Source organism: Poecile atricapillus, chromosome 6 (genome assembly GCF_030490865.1).
Source record: "Poecile atricapillus isolate bPoeAtr1 chromosome 6, bPoeAtr1.hap1, whole genome shotgun sequence".
NCBI lineage: Eukaryota > Metazoa > Chordata > Aves > Passeriformes > Paridae > Poecile > Poecile atricapillus.
The window spans coordinates 38,406,406-38,423,468 of NC_081254.1; the positions used below are offsets into that span (position 1 = coordinate 38,406,406).

Below are 17,063 nucleotides of genomic sequence, written 5' to 3' on the forward strand. Positions count from 1 at the left end.
ACAATGCACTCTTCCCAATGGCCTTGGCTCTGACCCTTTTAAAGATAATGGGAATACTGTCCACTAGGAACTAGATTAGGACGATCAAGTGCATTTCATCAGGGTATGACTTGAACCATGATCCCAGAGGTGAAAAGGCAGAGGTTTATCCACTGAGCCAACCAGCCCCTGTCCAGATAAAATCTTGAATATGATGTATAAGGGCAAATTAGGGTAGAGAAAGGAAATTGATTGCTTAGGACCATTGCTACCTCATTCTGGTCATAAGGAAATCCTGCCTACCCTGAAACTGCTTTTTTTATTCAAGACAGTCATCTGAGATGCCTGATTTTCATAAAGTGTTAATTGGAAAATGGCTTCATGCTCTGTTTCTTTATTCAGAAGCAGTATTCCTGTGTTTAGAATTGCATTTGCTTAAATTGACGATCAGTTGATGTGCCACTGGATAAACTGCAAAATGAGAAATTACAGAGACAGGAAATAGTGCCAATAAATTGTTCTCACTAGGAAAACATAAATGTAAATCCAGATTTCACAAACAAGTCAATCCAGATGTGTTGGGTTAGCTGTTTATTGCAAGCTTCAAACAGATGAATTAATCGGGTGTAAAATTTGTCCACAGCACAAAGTTACAAATACTACTTCATTACCTTTCCCCCATCCTATTCTACAGAGTTGCTGTATGGCCTAAGGATAATTCAGGTGTACTGTGATATATTTATATTTTTAGGCATTGGTTTTTGATTAAGTCTAGCCCAAAGAGTAGGTCCAGCATCTGTATTTGTACTCTGTAATCCAGCCTGTAGTATGATCTGCTAATGTGCTTTGGCTCTTTTCAACCTGTGTGACATGGAAGAGAATATCCAGGGAGGCAATGTTTGCACCTGCATTCCAGTCCACAGGTTTATGGATCTCACCAACATCCTTTGCAGTAAATATTTGTGCACACAGGCGCCATGCCAAAGCTTCCACATCTTGCCTGAAATCTGTGGCAAGCCAAATAAAAATGGAAAGGTGCTCAGCTGTTTTTTCACCGTCTCTCTGCAGTAGCTCAATCCTCTGGCGTTCTCCAGGTGCCCCTGGTAACTTCCCAGATGAGTGCCTGCACACAGGATTGCACAGAGAAAAGCAAATACCACATTTAACTTGAAAAGTTATACTTGAGGAGAGTTTCATACAAAAGTCGCAGCTAGAGATGAGAGTGGGGTACCCAGTTGAATGGAGAGGTGAGTTCTGGTGCCTGGTCTGAGGTCTGTCTGTGTTTTTTGGAAGCCCAGGCTCCAGCAGCCCTCACTGCCAGCTGTGGCAGCTGCAGAGCCCAGCTGGGCAGGAGCTGTGCCCTGCCTGGCTGCCCCAGCACCCACCTGCCAGCCCCACGCACCCCACACGGGGAGGGCACCCACTGGAGCCCCTCCTGGAGGAGCAGAACCTCAGTGTTCGGTGTCTGAAATCCCCAGGGACCTTGAGAGGTGCCTGACTCTGTGAGGATGGCAGAGTGAATGACTGGAGCTCCCCACACGCCCAGCAAATGACACATGAGATGTGAGATATGACATATGATATATGAGATATGACACATGGTATATGACATATGATATATGACATATATGATATATATGATATACCTCTGCACTCCTGTCTGTTCCCCAAGACACTCATGCCAGCCAAGCCTGGGGGAATCTTCAGCCCACAGCGGGAGTTTTGCCCAAGTAAAAAACATTTCATAGTTGTTCCTCAAGAAAATTCCATTTTTAACTACTCTACAAGTAATACTAAAAGTGTATTCTCAGTATTTCATGCTTTTGCCAAATTGCAGCTCACAAGTAACCGTGTAACAGGATAGTGCATGGTGGTTTGGACTCCCAAGTGGACAAACCGATGTTTCATAGTAACAGATATATAAAGTTTAACGAAATAATCCATTGAGTGTGTCATATTTGCAAGCAGGGTATTCCTAATTAAAATCTTCTGGTTTTAAAGACAGCATATACTCAAGTCATTCTTGACAGTTTGAAGGAGCTTTGTCACAAGCTGTTGTGCATGGTGTATGAATTAGTACAATGATATTTAGTGTCTGCCCCAGCAAAGTTGTGAAAATGGCAATTTGCATGAATGCTTTTTTCCAGAGTCAATTTTCTTTTAATTCGAGGTAAGCACTGGAATCCCAGGAGAGTGAGCAGGAAAATGCATTTTTCCCATCAGAAAATGGCAGGCACGTGTTGAGCTGTGACCTGCTGGTGGTCACCTGCCCCCACGTCAGGAGATGAACCAGAGAGCAGATCCTGTCGCTGGAGGAGCTGGGCTGCAGCACAGGGCATGGGGACTGTGCTCTCTGGGGCTCCTCTGAGGTGCTCCAGGCTCTGCTGAGGGATGGGATGTTCACAGTTCACTGCTGCAGGGCAGCGTTTGGACAAGGAGCCCTTGGGGTGTGGAAGAAGCTTCTGTGGCCAGCAGAAAGTTCAGTGCTGCTGCACAAGTGGAAGCCCGGGCTTGTGATCTGTGTCCCTGCTTTTGGCTTCTTAACCAGTTTATCCTTTACAGATACTCAGTCTTCACATTGAGAACTAATCTCCTAAGTACAGCAGGTTTTGATTTCTGATGTTTTTTCAAGCAACAAAAGTCTCACAGGATAAGATCTGGATTCTCTGCTGCATGTTGCAGAACAGAGGAGAGGCTGAGCCTTGAAACTGTTAGCAGCGTGTTTGACTGTAATTTGTAATAATGTAAAAAACCCCAGCTTATCCATAGCAGTGGTGTCAGTCCTCAGTGCTGCTAGCTGTGCATTGCTGTGCCTCACCCCTCTAGTGCTGAGAACAATCTCTTTGGTGCCATTGCTCTGTGTGCCATAGATCCACATTTATGTGGGTGTTCGTGATTTGACAGCACAGACATTCAGGATATATAGATATGTGCAGAAGTACAATATTATACAAATACAGCATAAGTGGTACATTTTTATTCAATGATTTGGGGTTTTTTTTCTGTGAAATGTGATGTTAAAGACTGGCAATGAGAGAAAGAAGATTAAGATTCAAAGTATATAGTAAGAGATCATTTTACATATTTTTTGTTAGAGAAAGAAGTAGCTTTAAAAATCAGGTAGAGTTGTGTACACCATTTTCATGGATAAGTGGGAAGGATCAGCATTTCCACAGGCCTTTTCCTGAAGTCAGTAGGCTGCTGAATCAGTTTATAAATAATCAGCTGTCGCTGGAAAGACATATAAAATTACTGTCTTTCCAAAGTATCTTGAAAAAAAAGTGTTCTCCACAAGACTGACAAAGGAGGTTATGGTGACTAGGGTCCACATGTTTTAATTCTCTGAGGTCACTTCTTTATGCTCATCTCCTCTTTTTGGTCTGAAACTTCATTTCCCTTTCACAGCTGTGAATTCTCTGGTGGGCCCTGCAGATGGATTTGATAAATGCTGCTAATATCACCTCCTGATCTACCAGTGCTCTGACTTTGGTCTGTAGGTCTTGATGAATAATTGCCGTTGTTCTACTCCAATGACTGAATTAAGTTGCCCTGTTTGAAGGGGTTCATACGTGTATGATTTTAGCCAAGGTGGCCCATTGCAGTGTACCCAAGAGATGTTGACCTTGTACCAGTGCCTCATTGCTTTAAATTGAAGCAAGCAGAACCTTGGTTTCTGCAACTGCCTAAACTCCCTTAAAACCCTTTGATTACTGTCAAGCTGCATAATATAGAAATCTGGAATTTTGTGCATTGCTTTCTCCTCCACCCTGGCACATAAATGCAAGTTGCAGTGCTGCCAAGAAAAAGGGAGCAAAAACTGAGACTCCCTTCAGCAGTTTTTACAGGATACACAGCACCCTAGAAAACCAGCAGTATTGATAATTTCCTTTGGAGGTGATGGGCACTGCAGCTGACACAGCCATCAGTTCTGAATGCTTTTAATTCTCCTCAAATTAAATAGGAAATATCCTTTACTGCAAGTGCAGTCATTCCTGCACATACTGCCTGGTTGCATTCCCTGCAGTGTGGGGTCACAGTGGTTCACAGGTAGTAGCTAACTATTGATACACTGGATGGATGGATGGATGGATGGATGGATGATGGATGGATGGATGGATGGATGGATGATGGATGGATGATGGATGGATGGATGGATGGATGGATGGATGGATGGACGGATGGATGGATGATGGATGGATGATGGATGGATGGATGATGGATGATGGATGGATGGATGATGGATGATGGATGGATGGATGGATGGATGATGGATGATGGATGGATGGATGATGGATGGATGATGGATGGATGGATGGATGGATGGATGGATGGATGGATGGATGGATGGATGATGGATGGATGGATGATGGATGGATGATGGATGATGGATGGATGGATGATGGATGATGGATGATGGATGATGGATGGATGATGGATGGATGGATGGATGGATGGATGGATGGATGATGGATGGATGGATGGATGGATGGATGATGGATGGATGGATGATGGATGGATGGATGGATGGATGGATGGATGGATGATGGATGGATGGATGGATGGATGGATGGATGGATGGATGATGGATGGATGGATGATGGATGGATGGATGGATGGATGGATGGATGGATGGATGATGGATGATGGATGGATGGATGGATGGATGGATGGATGGATGGATGGATGGATGATGGATGGATGGATGATGGATGGATGGATGATGGATGGATGGATGGATGGATGGATGGATGATGGATGGATGATGGATGGATGGATGGATGGATGGATGGATGGATGATGGATGGATGGATGGATGGATGGATGGATGGATGGATGGATGATGGATGGATGGATGGATGATGGATGGATGGATGGATGATGGATGGATGGATGATGGATGATGGATGATGGATGATGGATGGATGATGGATGGATGGATGGATGGATGGATGGATGGATGATGGATGGATGGATGGATGATGGATGATGGATGGATGATGGATGGATGGATGGATGGATGGATGATGGATGATGGATGGATGGATGGATGGATGGATGGATGGATGGATGATGGATGGATGGATGATGGATGGATGATGGATGGATGGATGGATGGATGGATGGATGGATGGATGGATGGATGATGGATGGATGATGGATGGATGGATGGATGGATGGATGGATGGATGGATGGATGGATGATGGATGGATGGATGATGGATGGATGATGGATGATGGATGGATGGATGGATGGATGGATGGATGGATGGATGGATGGATGATGGATGGATGGATGGATGGATGGATGATGGATGGATGGATGGATGATGGATGGATGATGGATGATGGATGATGGATGATGGATGATGGATGGATGGATGGATGGATTATGGATGATGGATGGATGGATGGATGGATGGATGGATGGATGGATGGATGGATGGATGGATGATGGATGATGGATGGATGGATGGATGATGGATGGATGATGGATGGATGGATGGATGGATGGATGATGGATGGATGGATGATGGATGATGGATGGATGATGGATGGATGGATGGATGGATGGATGGATGGATGGATGGATGATGGATGATGGATGGATGATGGATGGATGATGGATGGATGATGGATGGATGGATGGATGATGGATGGATGATGGATGGATGATGGATGGATGATGGATGGATGATGGATGGATGGATGGATGGATGGATGATGGATGGATGATGGATGGATGATGGATGGATGGATGGATGGATGGATGGATGGATGGATGGATGGATGGATGGATGGATCGATGATGGATTTTCATTCAGGTGTTAATCAAACATTCCTGTTGGGCTGTCCTACTGGACATTGCAGAGCAAACATCTTGCTGTAATACCGTCAACATGGTGTTGGATCAGATAAAACATAGACCCTGCATCATCTTCACTCTTATTTAGGTATAAATACATTGGTGAAACCCAGTTTGGAGGAGAAAAACAGTCTTCTGAAAGCTGCCTATGACATATAATTCTAGAATGATCTGCCGGTCACAGCATTTCAAAATCTCAGTGTAATTGCTCAAATTACCACAGTGTGTCATGTAACACCTTAAAGATTTGGTTCTTAAGGATGATCTTATTATGAGTAAATTAAATAGAACAATATATTGATTTTAACATTTGAACTTTTTTATAATTCTTAAGGCATTTAGAGTGACAGACATACTCATGTATCCCGTTCAGCAATGACATTATTCATGGTGCTGATTGGTGCACAGTATGGAAATGAGTGAGCAGTTCGTGGTGAAATTGCCATGAAAGGAGTGTGCTGCAGGTGGGGTATTTTAAAGACCATGTTAGATGCTTTAAAAGTAAAGACATTACCCTGTGAAGTTCTGACTGCTCCTCAGTATCAGCTTGTTAATTTTCATTCATTTTCTGTCATGCCGAGTTGCTCCAGGCACCCATGTACCTGTCTTAAATAGATAAAATTGACTGATGCCCGTCTCAGGCCCTGTGCCTTCTCTTACTAAAGTTGCTTTCATGGCAAATGACATTTGTAGTTGTTTGTAACAAGACCTGGTGAACACCTTGCATTTGCATCAAAAATATTGCATTTTGAGATTACAGGCTTGAATGATAATACAGATGCTTTTCACACCAAAAAATAATAGTTAAAACATGCTCTGCTACTGAAAAGAATAGCTGCAATTTTCTCAAAATGCACAGTTCAGGCTTTCATCATCTCTTCTGTTCCTCTCCTCATGGCCTGCAGCGCTGCTGGGAAAAGCCAGAGAGGTTCTGGGGGGTTCCCACTGCTCAGCCCTGAGCACACAGAGAACCTGTCCTTGCCCTCCCAAGAGCGAGCAGGTGTCTGTCTGCACCCCTAGTGGATGTGTTTGGACAGAAGGTTACGGGTTCTGTAACACACTCAATAACTAGGAAAAAATAATTTGTAAAATAATTATTTAATATCTAGCAGGAATTAAAAGCTTTTGCAAATAATCCAATAAAATATTTGGCTGTTTTACATGGCAGGATGAATTCTTCACCATGAGCATTCCTAAATCCTTCTAGGCACCTGGTTGGGCTTTGGATTCAGGTTGAAGCTGTCCCTTTACCTGGGGAAACTCGGGAAACTGAGAGCACAGTACACAATGCTGCCTTGTTTCTGTTATCTGTCACCAGTGTCAGCAGCTGATCTGCATAGCACAGACACTGCCCCCACAACTGCAGCAAACAAACACAGCAGAAACCTCTGTGGATAATAATGCACCTCCAAATGCTTAGTCCTCTAAACCCCAACCCTCACTGAGTTTGCAAATATCATCATAGCAAGAACAATTTGAAGGTATAAAATTTTGAAAATGTGAATTGGTGTGAGAGGACAATGCATCTATTGAACTTTGCCAACCCTTGGGATGCCCATGAGTAATTTATACCATTGTGTTCTGTGGAGCATTGTTCTTTCATTCAGTCCTCTCAGTTTAACACTTCAGAATCAGCCTTCCTCCTGACGCCTCCCCTTCCCTAGGCTGAGCTGTTTACTTGGAACAGTAGGAAACATGTATAGATGTACATTTCAATTAATAGCTTTAACTGGGGATGGCAGCTTGTTTTCGTATCCCAGATTCACTTAGGGTGGTTGATACCTTTAAGGTGGAGGCACTTGGAGCAGGAAAGGGATGGTAACATTTGTTTTCATTGCCAGTGTGTATGTATTGTGGCTACCAATCTGTTCTGCTTTCTGAAATACAGAATCACAGTCTGGAAACATTCATGGTGATGGAAATATCCATTTATTAAAGTACTTTGAGATCGCTTCAGTTAGACCAGTGACTGCTGGACCAGCCCAACACTTTTAGGATTGAGTATATTATTAGATACATACTGTAAATTTCTACACAGATTTTTCGAAATATTTATCAAAACACTGAATTCTCAGGCTTTGAATCAGATCATAAAACAAGCACAAATTTTCACAGTTATTGGTATTGCAGAACCTTTTCCAGCATACTGTCACAGAATTTGGTGTGGAATGAGCTAAAGCAGGGAAAGCTGCCCATCACCTGGCATCTTCATGTGAAGGTGCCTACATACGGCAGCATGGCAAGAGAGGCTGGGGAGAGCTGGGTGAGCCGTGGAGAGGGAGCTAATCAGCAGTGCAGGTGGTTCAGGTAGCTGCTTTTCACAGAGATAATTAATGTGTACAAGTAGCTGCTAATTGCACATTTCAGGAATGATTTATGAGGTGACAGAGGGGAAAGGGGGACACGATCTAATTTCTTTGGGAACCTCTGCCATTCATACAATGGTATCAGCACAGCTGTGAGATGGGACATGATTAATGAACGGTGGGCAAACGCCGCCGTGGCGCGGGACAGTGCCGGGATGCTGGACAGAGCCAGGGCCAGCACCTTGGGGGTGATGAGCTTTTGTCTTTACCTGCAGCTCCCTGGGACACTGGGCTGCACCTCAGCCACGTCCTGGAGCAAGACCATTTGTGTCCATCAGAACAGTTACGGGTTTAATGGGACAATTATCATTCAGTTGTTGTGAGTGGGTTTGTGTTTATGAACAAAGACTGTGGATATTTATTCTCACTGTAGAGGTCCAGGGGAAAACAAATGTGACTGGGATCAGTATTTATACATTAAATCTAGACTTATGAACATCTCTGCTAAAGACCTGCTTCTGGTGCTTTCTGCTGCTGCTCGGAACACCCTTGACCTGCTGTCACATATCCCTGTGCCTGCTGTCTGCCTTGCACCATCCACAGTAGATGTCCAGGAACTCTGCTCAGCTGTGCTTGGGAAGAGTGATGTGCCCATCCTTGTGATTCTTGTACCTGCTTATCTGCACTAAAGACAATGCAGAGTAATGTGATGCGTTTCAGTGACATTCTCGTGGGCTGGTTAGCATATCAGTTTGCTGTTCTTTCTTAATATTAGTCTGGTTTATCTCTGAAAAGATTGATAATGAAATTTCAAGAAATGTCGGCTTTTTGTGGTATAAGTGCACTTACAGGTCAGTGCTGTGAAGAGCCAGTGTTATGACTTTCACTGCGGAAAATTAATGTTTTCAACACTTTTCTCAAAGCACTGTTCATGTACCAAAATAGTCCAGATGGGTTTGCACTGTATTATAAAAAGAATTCTATGAAGGCTGTGCCTCAAGCTGTGTGTGATCATAGTCTCTTTTTCTTTCCTTTTATATAATGTAGTATCTTTAAATTGCTGCAGTTCCACATTAAAAAGTGAATGCATTTATTTCTATCTTTTCTAGCTTTTAGAATTTGACAGAGAGCTGTCAGTCTTTAAAGACAGATTGTATGAACTGGACATCTCATTTCCTCCCAGGTAAGAATCATATATAATCCATTTATTTAACTAGCTACAACATAATTGTTGCTTGCAATGTTGGTAAAATGTGAATGTTCCCATATTTATTGCAGAAATTATAATGATCTCTCTTCCTTTCATGATTGTTTATTCTCCCCACATCCCCTCCATCACTAATAAACCACATGCCAGTAGTGCTCCGTAGCTCATCATTCGGGCTCCGCTGATGCTGTCTTTTATAGCTGCTCTTAAAACAGACCCAGCAGGATTGTGTGCTCAGAGATGTGGAAGGACTTCCAAGCACTGGGCCCAGACCACCTGTTAAATGACATTATTGCAACCATAAAGACAGTCTTTGGCTCAAGCTGTTTGATGACTGCGAGCAGTGGCACTCAGCAGGAGTAGAGCTGGGGCTGTGGAGCCTACTGCCATCACTCAGGGAAATCCAAGAGGGGGATCAGGAAAGAGGGCAGGAACTTAGATTCTGCTTTTTCAATTTCAGTAAACATCACATAATTACTTAAAACTGAGAGAATAAGTTGGCTGGCTTAATACACATGCATGATTTTAGTCAGCAGTATCCCTGAGGTGTTTTAGCCATGAATGGACAACTATTGCTATCATACAAAACCAAGCTTTTTGCAAATGGCAGTCCTATTCAGGAGAAATCTGTGGAAGATTTGGTACCATTTTATACAATTACATTTTAAAAATGCATTTACACACTTTCCAAGAGTGAGGAAGTTAAATCTCAGTTGCTTTCAAGGGAAAGAAATACTCCATTCACAAAGAAAATACTCAAAAAATAGTAGAAAAAAGGCAGATAAAACTGTGCTTTTTCTATACTTTTTTTATTAATAGATATAATATGTTTAAATACTATTTTATGCTTCATGGACAGATAGAGAAGTATGATATTTTGCCATACACTAGGAAAAAATTTGGGCAGCTTGCCTTTTGTGATCATAATCTCATTACTTCTCACCAGCCAGCTGCGATGCTGATTTGTATTGATCCCCCGGGACACTGGAAGTATGCACGGAGTTACCACCACTCTAAATTCTCCTTATTGATTATGATAACAGTAGACCAGCAGGGTGTCTACACCCCATGTATCTGGTCAGGGGAGATGAAGGTGAGGGGAAGTGATAACAATTTTTATACCATACATGCTCTTCTACTTCATTTCTCCAACATTAGTGCTTTTAGCCAGAGCAAGGCTTGCCAAAAATACGTTGTTCCATGGATAGTTTTCAGCTTCTTCAGATCACTCTGTAAGAGCTTTTCAGTGCCATGCTCCTCTCAAGCAGAGATCAGAAATTAGGTGGGAGTAGCCCCTGTGTGTTTCAGTTCTACTCACTCTGTTTCCTTCTTAACAACTAGATGAAAGTAACAGTAAGAAATAGTAAAAAAAAATAATGTACTGAAAGATGGCATGTATATATAAAGAGCAAACTGGCATTACATTAGGAAGCTTTTTTCACCTATCCCTCGTTATCTGTGTCATGAGGCAAGGGCATCCTATTGCCCATCCTGTGGTACTTGCATGGCCACAGTCTCAGTAATGTATTTTTAAGAGAAATATATTACTATTTTTAATCATACATATTTTTCATAGGTAGGAATAATTACTTATATAATACTTCTATGAGATTTGTGGTTACAAATAGAATTTGTATTTGTAAATGGAATGGTATTAAGGCAGCACAGTGAGTTAATGTTCCTGCATATGCAAAGGAGTTTCCACAGGGTCCTGACAGACTCTGTCTTATTGCACATTAGCTTCAGGACTTTTAGTTAACTTTGAATGTGGGAAGGATTGGAGAGCCACTTCTGAGCTCTCCTATAGCCACATCTAAAAATAGTATCTGTGCAGGCATACTTAGGGAACTCAAAACTAATCTGTTGTTCTTCCCCAGTGCAATACTGTCATTTAAGACCAAATATCTGCTTGGTCTGCAGTGTATCCTTCCTCCTCCTGCCATGGGTGTCCATCGTGCTTTGGTGCAGAGGGAGGATGCTCAGGTCACCCCTCAGAACCATCTAGAACAAAGCCTTGACTGAGCTCAAGGGCTCCTCCAACCCAAACCATTCCTTCATTCTGTGATTTGATAGCACTGACAGCATCTGCAGGCCTGTCAGTTATCTGCTCTCTGTTCAGCAGCCCTAAAGCATTTTCTGAACTCCTCTTCAGCTCTGAGTTCCTTTTGATTCGTTAGTGTACGTTCCTGAGCCATGTCAGCTCACCACCCTGTTTGCCTGTGCCAGGGGAACATGCAGGGATGCAGTGAATGAATTTCCAGAGAAACGAGGCTTAGCCCAGCTGCTCTGCACCCAGATCTGCTGCTGCTCTGTCCACAGGGCCTCCCACCCTCCTCCTCCTCCTCCTGTCCAGGGTCCTTGGAGACCAGGGCAGTGGCAGGGTGGGCCAGGCATCCCCCTGGCCCTCCAGAGCCCACCCTTCCCTCAAACCCTTCCTCTGTCCTGCTGAGATGTGCCAAAGGTCAGGGCAGCCTGGGAAGGAAGCCACAGTTCAAAAAGAAACCACAGGCTATGTGGCAGGTCTGCTGTGTTAGGCAACCTGTAAAAAACCATTCCAACAGAGAAATTATTAACAGACATTGTTCACCCACTTCTGTATTCCTATATTTTGAGGTCTTTTATTTATATAGTGAATATTCATGTTTTCATCCTGTTACCCTCTGTGATCTAGTGTAGCCCATAGCAACCCAAGCCACTGGAGACTAAATGCAATTTAGAATTTTAAACTCTGTAAGCTCTGTCACTTCACAGCCTGAGCAGTCTGGCTGTGAGCAAACAGCCCAGTGTGAGGCTGTAAAGGGCTTCATGGCAGTCAGCAATCACTGCAAAAGGCAGGAGGTGTGAAAAAAAGAAGTAAAGGCATTATGGTCTGTCAATATACAGGTGGGCAATTGTTACCTTTATCACTGCTCTCCATTAATTATTATAATTATTCCTGCAGCTGTTGTAGAGCAAAGATAGGAGCTGACTTTAGCAAGAGTTCACACCCACATACAAGGTTTGCTCTCAGATAAGGCTGCATGCACAGCAATCTCATGTATTAATCATTCTCTTAAAGTGACCTATTCTTGTTTGTTGTTGAATTAGGCTGTCATGTAATTTACTGGTTGGACATATGTTTGTGTCTTAGATACCCTCTGTGTGATATTTGTCTCAAGCAGACCCTCTGCACTGGCAGTGTCTTGGCTTTTGATGCCTCTGAGCAGGAGACAGGTTGAACCTCATTTACTCTGGCAGTGTGTTCCTCCTTTGGAATTCTCTCCAGCACTGGTTCACTATTCTGCAAAAATCTTATTTAGTCCATAAAATATTTTTCCCTACCTTGTATTTTGTCCCATGACCCCTCTCTGTTCTGGAAGGTTGCATGACACATGTGTTTTTCTGCTCTGATTTGCACTGAGCCAGCCTGCCCTGCATGAAGCAAAGCTCAGAGCGCGCCCTGGTTCTCTCCCTTCTGCAGAGACCGTTCAGAGCAGAAGCTCTGGGTGCCATTGCAGAGCCCCAGGCTCACCCTGGGCTGTGAAATGAAAGGACAAGATGATGGTTTAGGTGTCAACAGGCTGCCCTTCTTCTCCAGTGTTCTCACTGGGTGTTCTCAGACCATACAGACAGGGCAGGGCAGCACTCCTGAAGCAAGTGGGAATCTCATTTCCTAGAACACCTTCTCAGTAATGCTGCTGGGTCCTGTTGTCTCACAGAAGGGGAGTTAGGCACTCAGAATAAAAAGCCCTAGGTTATTTTTATGCTTGCATTATCAGTTACTTTCATAACATGAATATTTTTTTTTTTGGTCAATTAAGAAGTGTTTTCCACTGAACAGAAATACTTCAGACTCCCTCATGCACTGTGAAACACCTTCCAGGTATTAGTGAGATATCTGAAATCACCCATGGATCTCTCAGCCCCCAAGGAACAAATTCCTGACATGATGCAGTTGTCTGGGTGTTTCCCAACATCTAAGGCTGAAGCGCAGAAACTTCCCAGCTGGAAGCAGAGAGACAGCTGTCATTTCCTCCAAAATAAATAGAATTTAATCATTACAGTGTTTTTTCAGACAGATCTTGCCTCCATGTTTCTACTCACATTAAACTAGTGCAATTCTCAATTTTCAAATTGAAATTGGGTGTTTATTTTGTGAGGAACTGGAGAGCATTACACAAGGTTTGGTTTAAAGAATTGTAGCAAAGGGGAAAAGAGGAAAACCAATAACTGAAAAAGTTTCAAAGAATTACTCTACACCATGTGTAAGTTAAGGACTACAGACCATGCTGCAAGCAGAAAATAAAGCATATTCTAAAGAGCTTATGTTCTTTGCTGCCAGCCATGCTGTCCCATCTGAATGTACTGCTGAAAAGCCCAGTAGTTTGGAGCCTGAACCCTGACCTATTTCTTGCCTCAGGTTCCTTATTTTTTTCCAATATGAGACTTTGTAAATTTTAGCTGCAAAGCAATGTATTTTTGAGAAGTACAGGTAGGCATATTCCCAGAAAAGACATCGAACTCAGTAACAGTCATATATAGTAACATCAGGCTGTTCTTGTGCAACAAGTCAGCACTGGATCCTTCCCAACAAGCCCAACATTATTCATAATTCCATTTATCCACTTGTAATAGTAGCAGTATTGCATACATTCTGTGGGGTCCAGCATTACTGTTATTAAAGTAATCGAGTGCATCACTCAGTATTCACTTGCTGAGGCACTAATAATCCATTTTAGTATTGCTAAATAGTCCGTTTTTGCCAGCTGGGCCTCCCCAGGGCTCTGGGGTCAAAGAGCAGAGCCTGTGCCTGTTGCCATCAGCTGTGTCAGCCCCTGCTCCCAGGCAGGTCCTGGCAGCGCAGCGAGCAGCAGCGTGTCCTGCTCATCACCAGGGTGGTTTTCAGCAGCGAGGGGAGATGTTCACTATGGAGAGTATCCTGGGTCAATGTTCTTCACAGAAAGTGAAGGGGTGCATCATGCTCTCTGGAAAAAAAAAAAAAAAGAACAGGCTCTGGGTTTTGTGGTTTTTTAAATGAAGAAGGTCCTGTGACAGTGATGATACAGGAATGCTCACTCTGAAGAACATTACAGACCAGTATTTTCCGAAGAAGATTGTTAAGCCAAAAAGCAATATGCCCAGCATAAATCCATAAAAACAAGGATTCTGATAAAAATGCCATGTTGTTTCCCCTCCTGTTCTGTGTTGTGCCCAGACTCAGGGCTCCAGTCCTGTTTACACATCCTGCCCTTTGCTGCCGGGTGACCCCCCCGTCCCACTGTCACCTTTGACTGCAATTGTTGGTACTATCACCATGGTGTTAGTGTAGCCTGTGCAAGTAGCAGCTGTTTAACACTTTGCTCTGTAACTACTGTGTTTGCAGGGCTCTGTTTGCCCTCCTGATTCGGCTGAAGTGAGACACGTATCGTGGCCAGTTGGCTCGCAGAGCATCACCAAGGCTTATTCGAGTTTTGGTACCTAGGAAGCAGAAAACCTCATTCAAACAGCAATGTGTCCAACTGCTTAGCTTCGATCTGCTGCCTGAGATGAACATATGAAGATAAATTAGATGGGGTCATTTGTTAGGAAGAGATCTAGGGAATCCAACTCTTTCTTTCAGGTTCAAGGAAATAAAAAATGTTAATTCAATTTTGAGAAAGAAACTAACACTCTGGTAGCTGACAAAAAATGAGATGTCACCCTTTGATTGGTTGAATGGCATTTTGTTGAAATCACACTTATGTACCAGCTTACACTAATGCTGACTGTAAATTAAAAATATCAAAATATTTTTATTTATATCTTTGGCCTTAAAACTTTCAGAGCACCCAAAGGTTTTATTGGCAGTACACATTCACCATCCTTTCTTAAGGTAAAAGTATCTTAGACAATCTGAGAGCATGTCAGAGCTGAAGGTAAATTGATCCAACATTTTCTCAGAAAATATGAAAATAGTAAATAATTTTCTGATGAAGAGTGGCTGGGGTTTTTCCCCCTTTGAAGTTCTCTGTCAATGTCATATGTAAATAGAAAGACCTAAAAGTGAGAAAAGGTTTAGTAAATGTGAGTACTCATACCTAAGTTCAAAAGCAAAATTAACTAAATCAAAAGTCTCTCAACTCTTCCCATAAAAAGCTCAGTTTTCACTGATGCTTTATAGTTCTATCCCATCTCAAATATTTTATATTATAAAAATCAGTGTTATAAAATGTGGGGACAATTGACAGATGAGCAAGCACAAGGAGTTTTTGAACAGGAGGCATTTCCACTTCCTGAAACATGATAAAGTTTGCTGAATGATCTGCATTTGAAGCTAGATGCAGGCTGCACAGTTGTTCAGAATGACCTTTAGTGGACTGAAGGAGATGAAATAGCTGAGTTTTGCCCAGGGTTGCCTGGTGAGTGCTGGCACAGCTGGTGCAGCAGCCCTGCACTGCCATGTGTGGAATGCAGGGTCCCAGAGGGGACAGGACACAGCCCACGCTGGGTGCCTGTGGCAGCTACAGGTAACAGCCCTCCTCCCCTTCCCTCTTCAAAAGTACATTTCACACATCTCACTAACAGATTTTATCCACACTACACAAGAGAAGAGTTTGTTAGGAGCATTTTTCCTAACTGGGAATGCCAGTTAAGGAGACATTTATATATACAGCATTGTTGGCTTGTGTCTTGAGTTAAGGCACTGCTGACAGGATGCTTTACGATGTTGGATGACTTTTCACCCTGCAGTATGCATTTTTGTAAAGGTGTCTAATCATCTCTGACAATACCTGTCAACTGTAGTAGTGCTCTGATATTACTGGCCCTCTTAATGGTTTATTTTCCCCAAACAGTTGCCAAGTAGTTCTCATCCTTATTGACAACAGTAGTTCATTGGACAGCCTGCTCCTTATTAACAGAGTAGGTTAGCAATTCATCAAAGTGTTTGGGTAAATTTCAACAATACTGAACATTGTACGAATGATGCTGCTGGAAATTTCATTCAGAAAACCCACCTGACAGTAATCCTGATGAAATAAGTGTAACTGAAACAGAAGTTTGTGAAATAGGGTGGAAAAGCAGGTAGAAGCTGCATCTTGAGAAAGAGTGAATCCTAAACAACTGGAGGTAGATCAATTGTGCAAGCTTTTCACATGGATGCTGCAGAGCTGCCTGTCTGTGCATCATCCAGGGGCATGCAAAGTGTATTTTGTATAATTCTGCTGGCTGGCATACACAGAGAATAACAGTCTCTTTTCGCTATTAATTATCCTGCTAACATGAGTGGTTAAGGTCCTAAATTCCAACTTTGTCACTGTTTTAAATAGGGCATAAAATTTGTTCCACAGGGAATTCCCCATTTCCCCATTGTATTTTTAAATAGATGTAATAGTGTGTAAAAAAGTGTGTAACTGTACAGGATACTACAGAATTGTGTACAGCCTTACCTTACCTCTAGCACCTGTACATGTTAGCATTATATCTATTTATCATTTATGTTTCAGTGGTACCTAGAGGCCTTTATCTGTTATGTCATCATTTTTACATGAGCACTCCCTTTTCATTCTCAAGATCATTGTTTTCTGTGCATTACACAAGGTAGAATTGTGAGGCAGAATGCCAATGAAAGGAATAAAATAACGTTCTTTCCTGTCTCATTATGGGACAGGGAGAGCTGGTTTTCCCTTTTTCTCTGCCACAGTCATTGTCCTGATAGTCAAAAGTAATGATGGAAGCACAGAAGGATGGC

At 42.7% G+C, this 17,063-nt stretch overlaps 1 protein-coding gene across 3 annotated transcripts in view; it reads left to right on the forward strand.

Annotated features, from left to right (window-relative positions):
* The window catches only part of INPP5A (inositol polyphosphate-5-phosphatase A), a 196,538-nt gene that overhangs the window by 168,148 nt on the left and 11,327 nt on the right, over window positions 1-17,063 (forward strand). For all 3 annotated transcript variants that reach the window (XM_058841027.1, XM_058841029.1, XM_058841028.1), the window contains exon 12: window positions 9,258-9,331. In XM_058841027.1, the coding sequence (XP_058697010.1) occupies window positions 9,258-9,331 (74 nt within the window). The remainder of the gene's footprint in view (window positions 1-9,257; window positions 9,332-17,063) is intronic.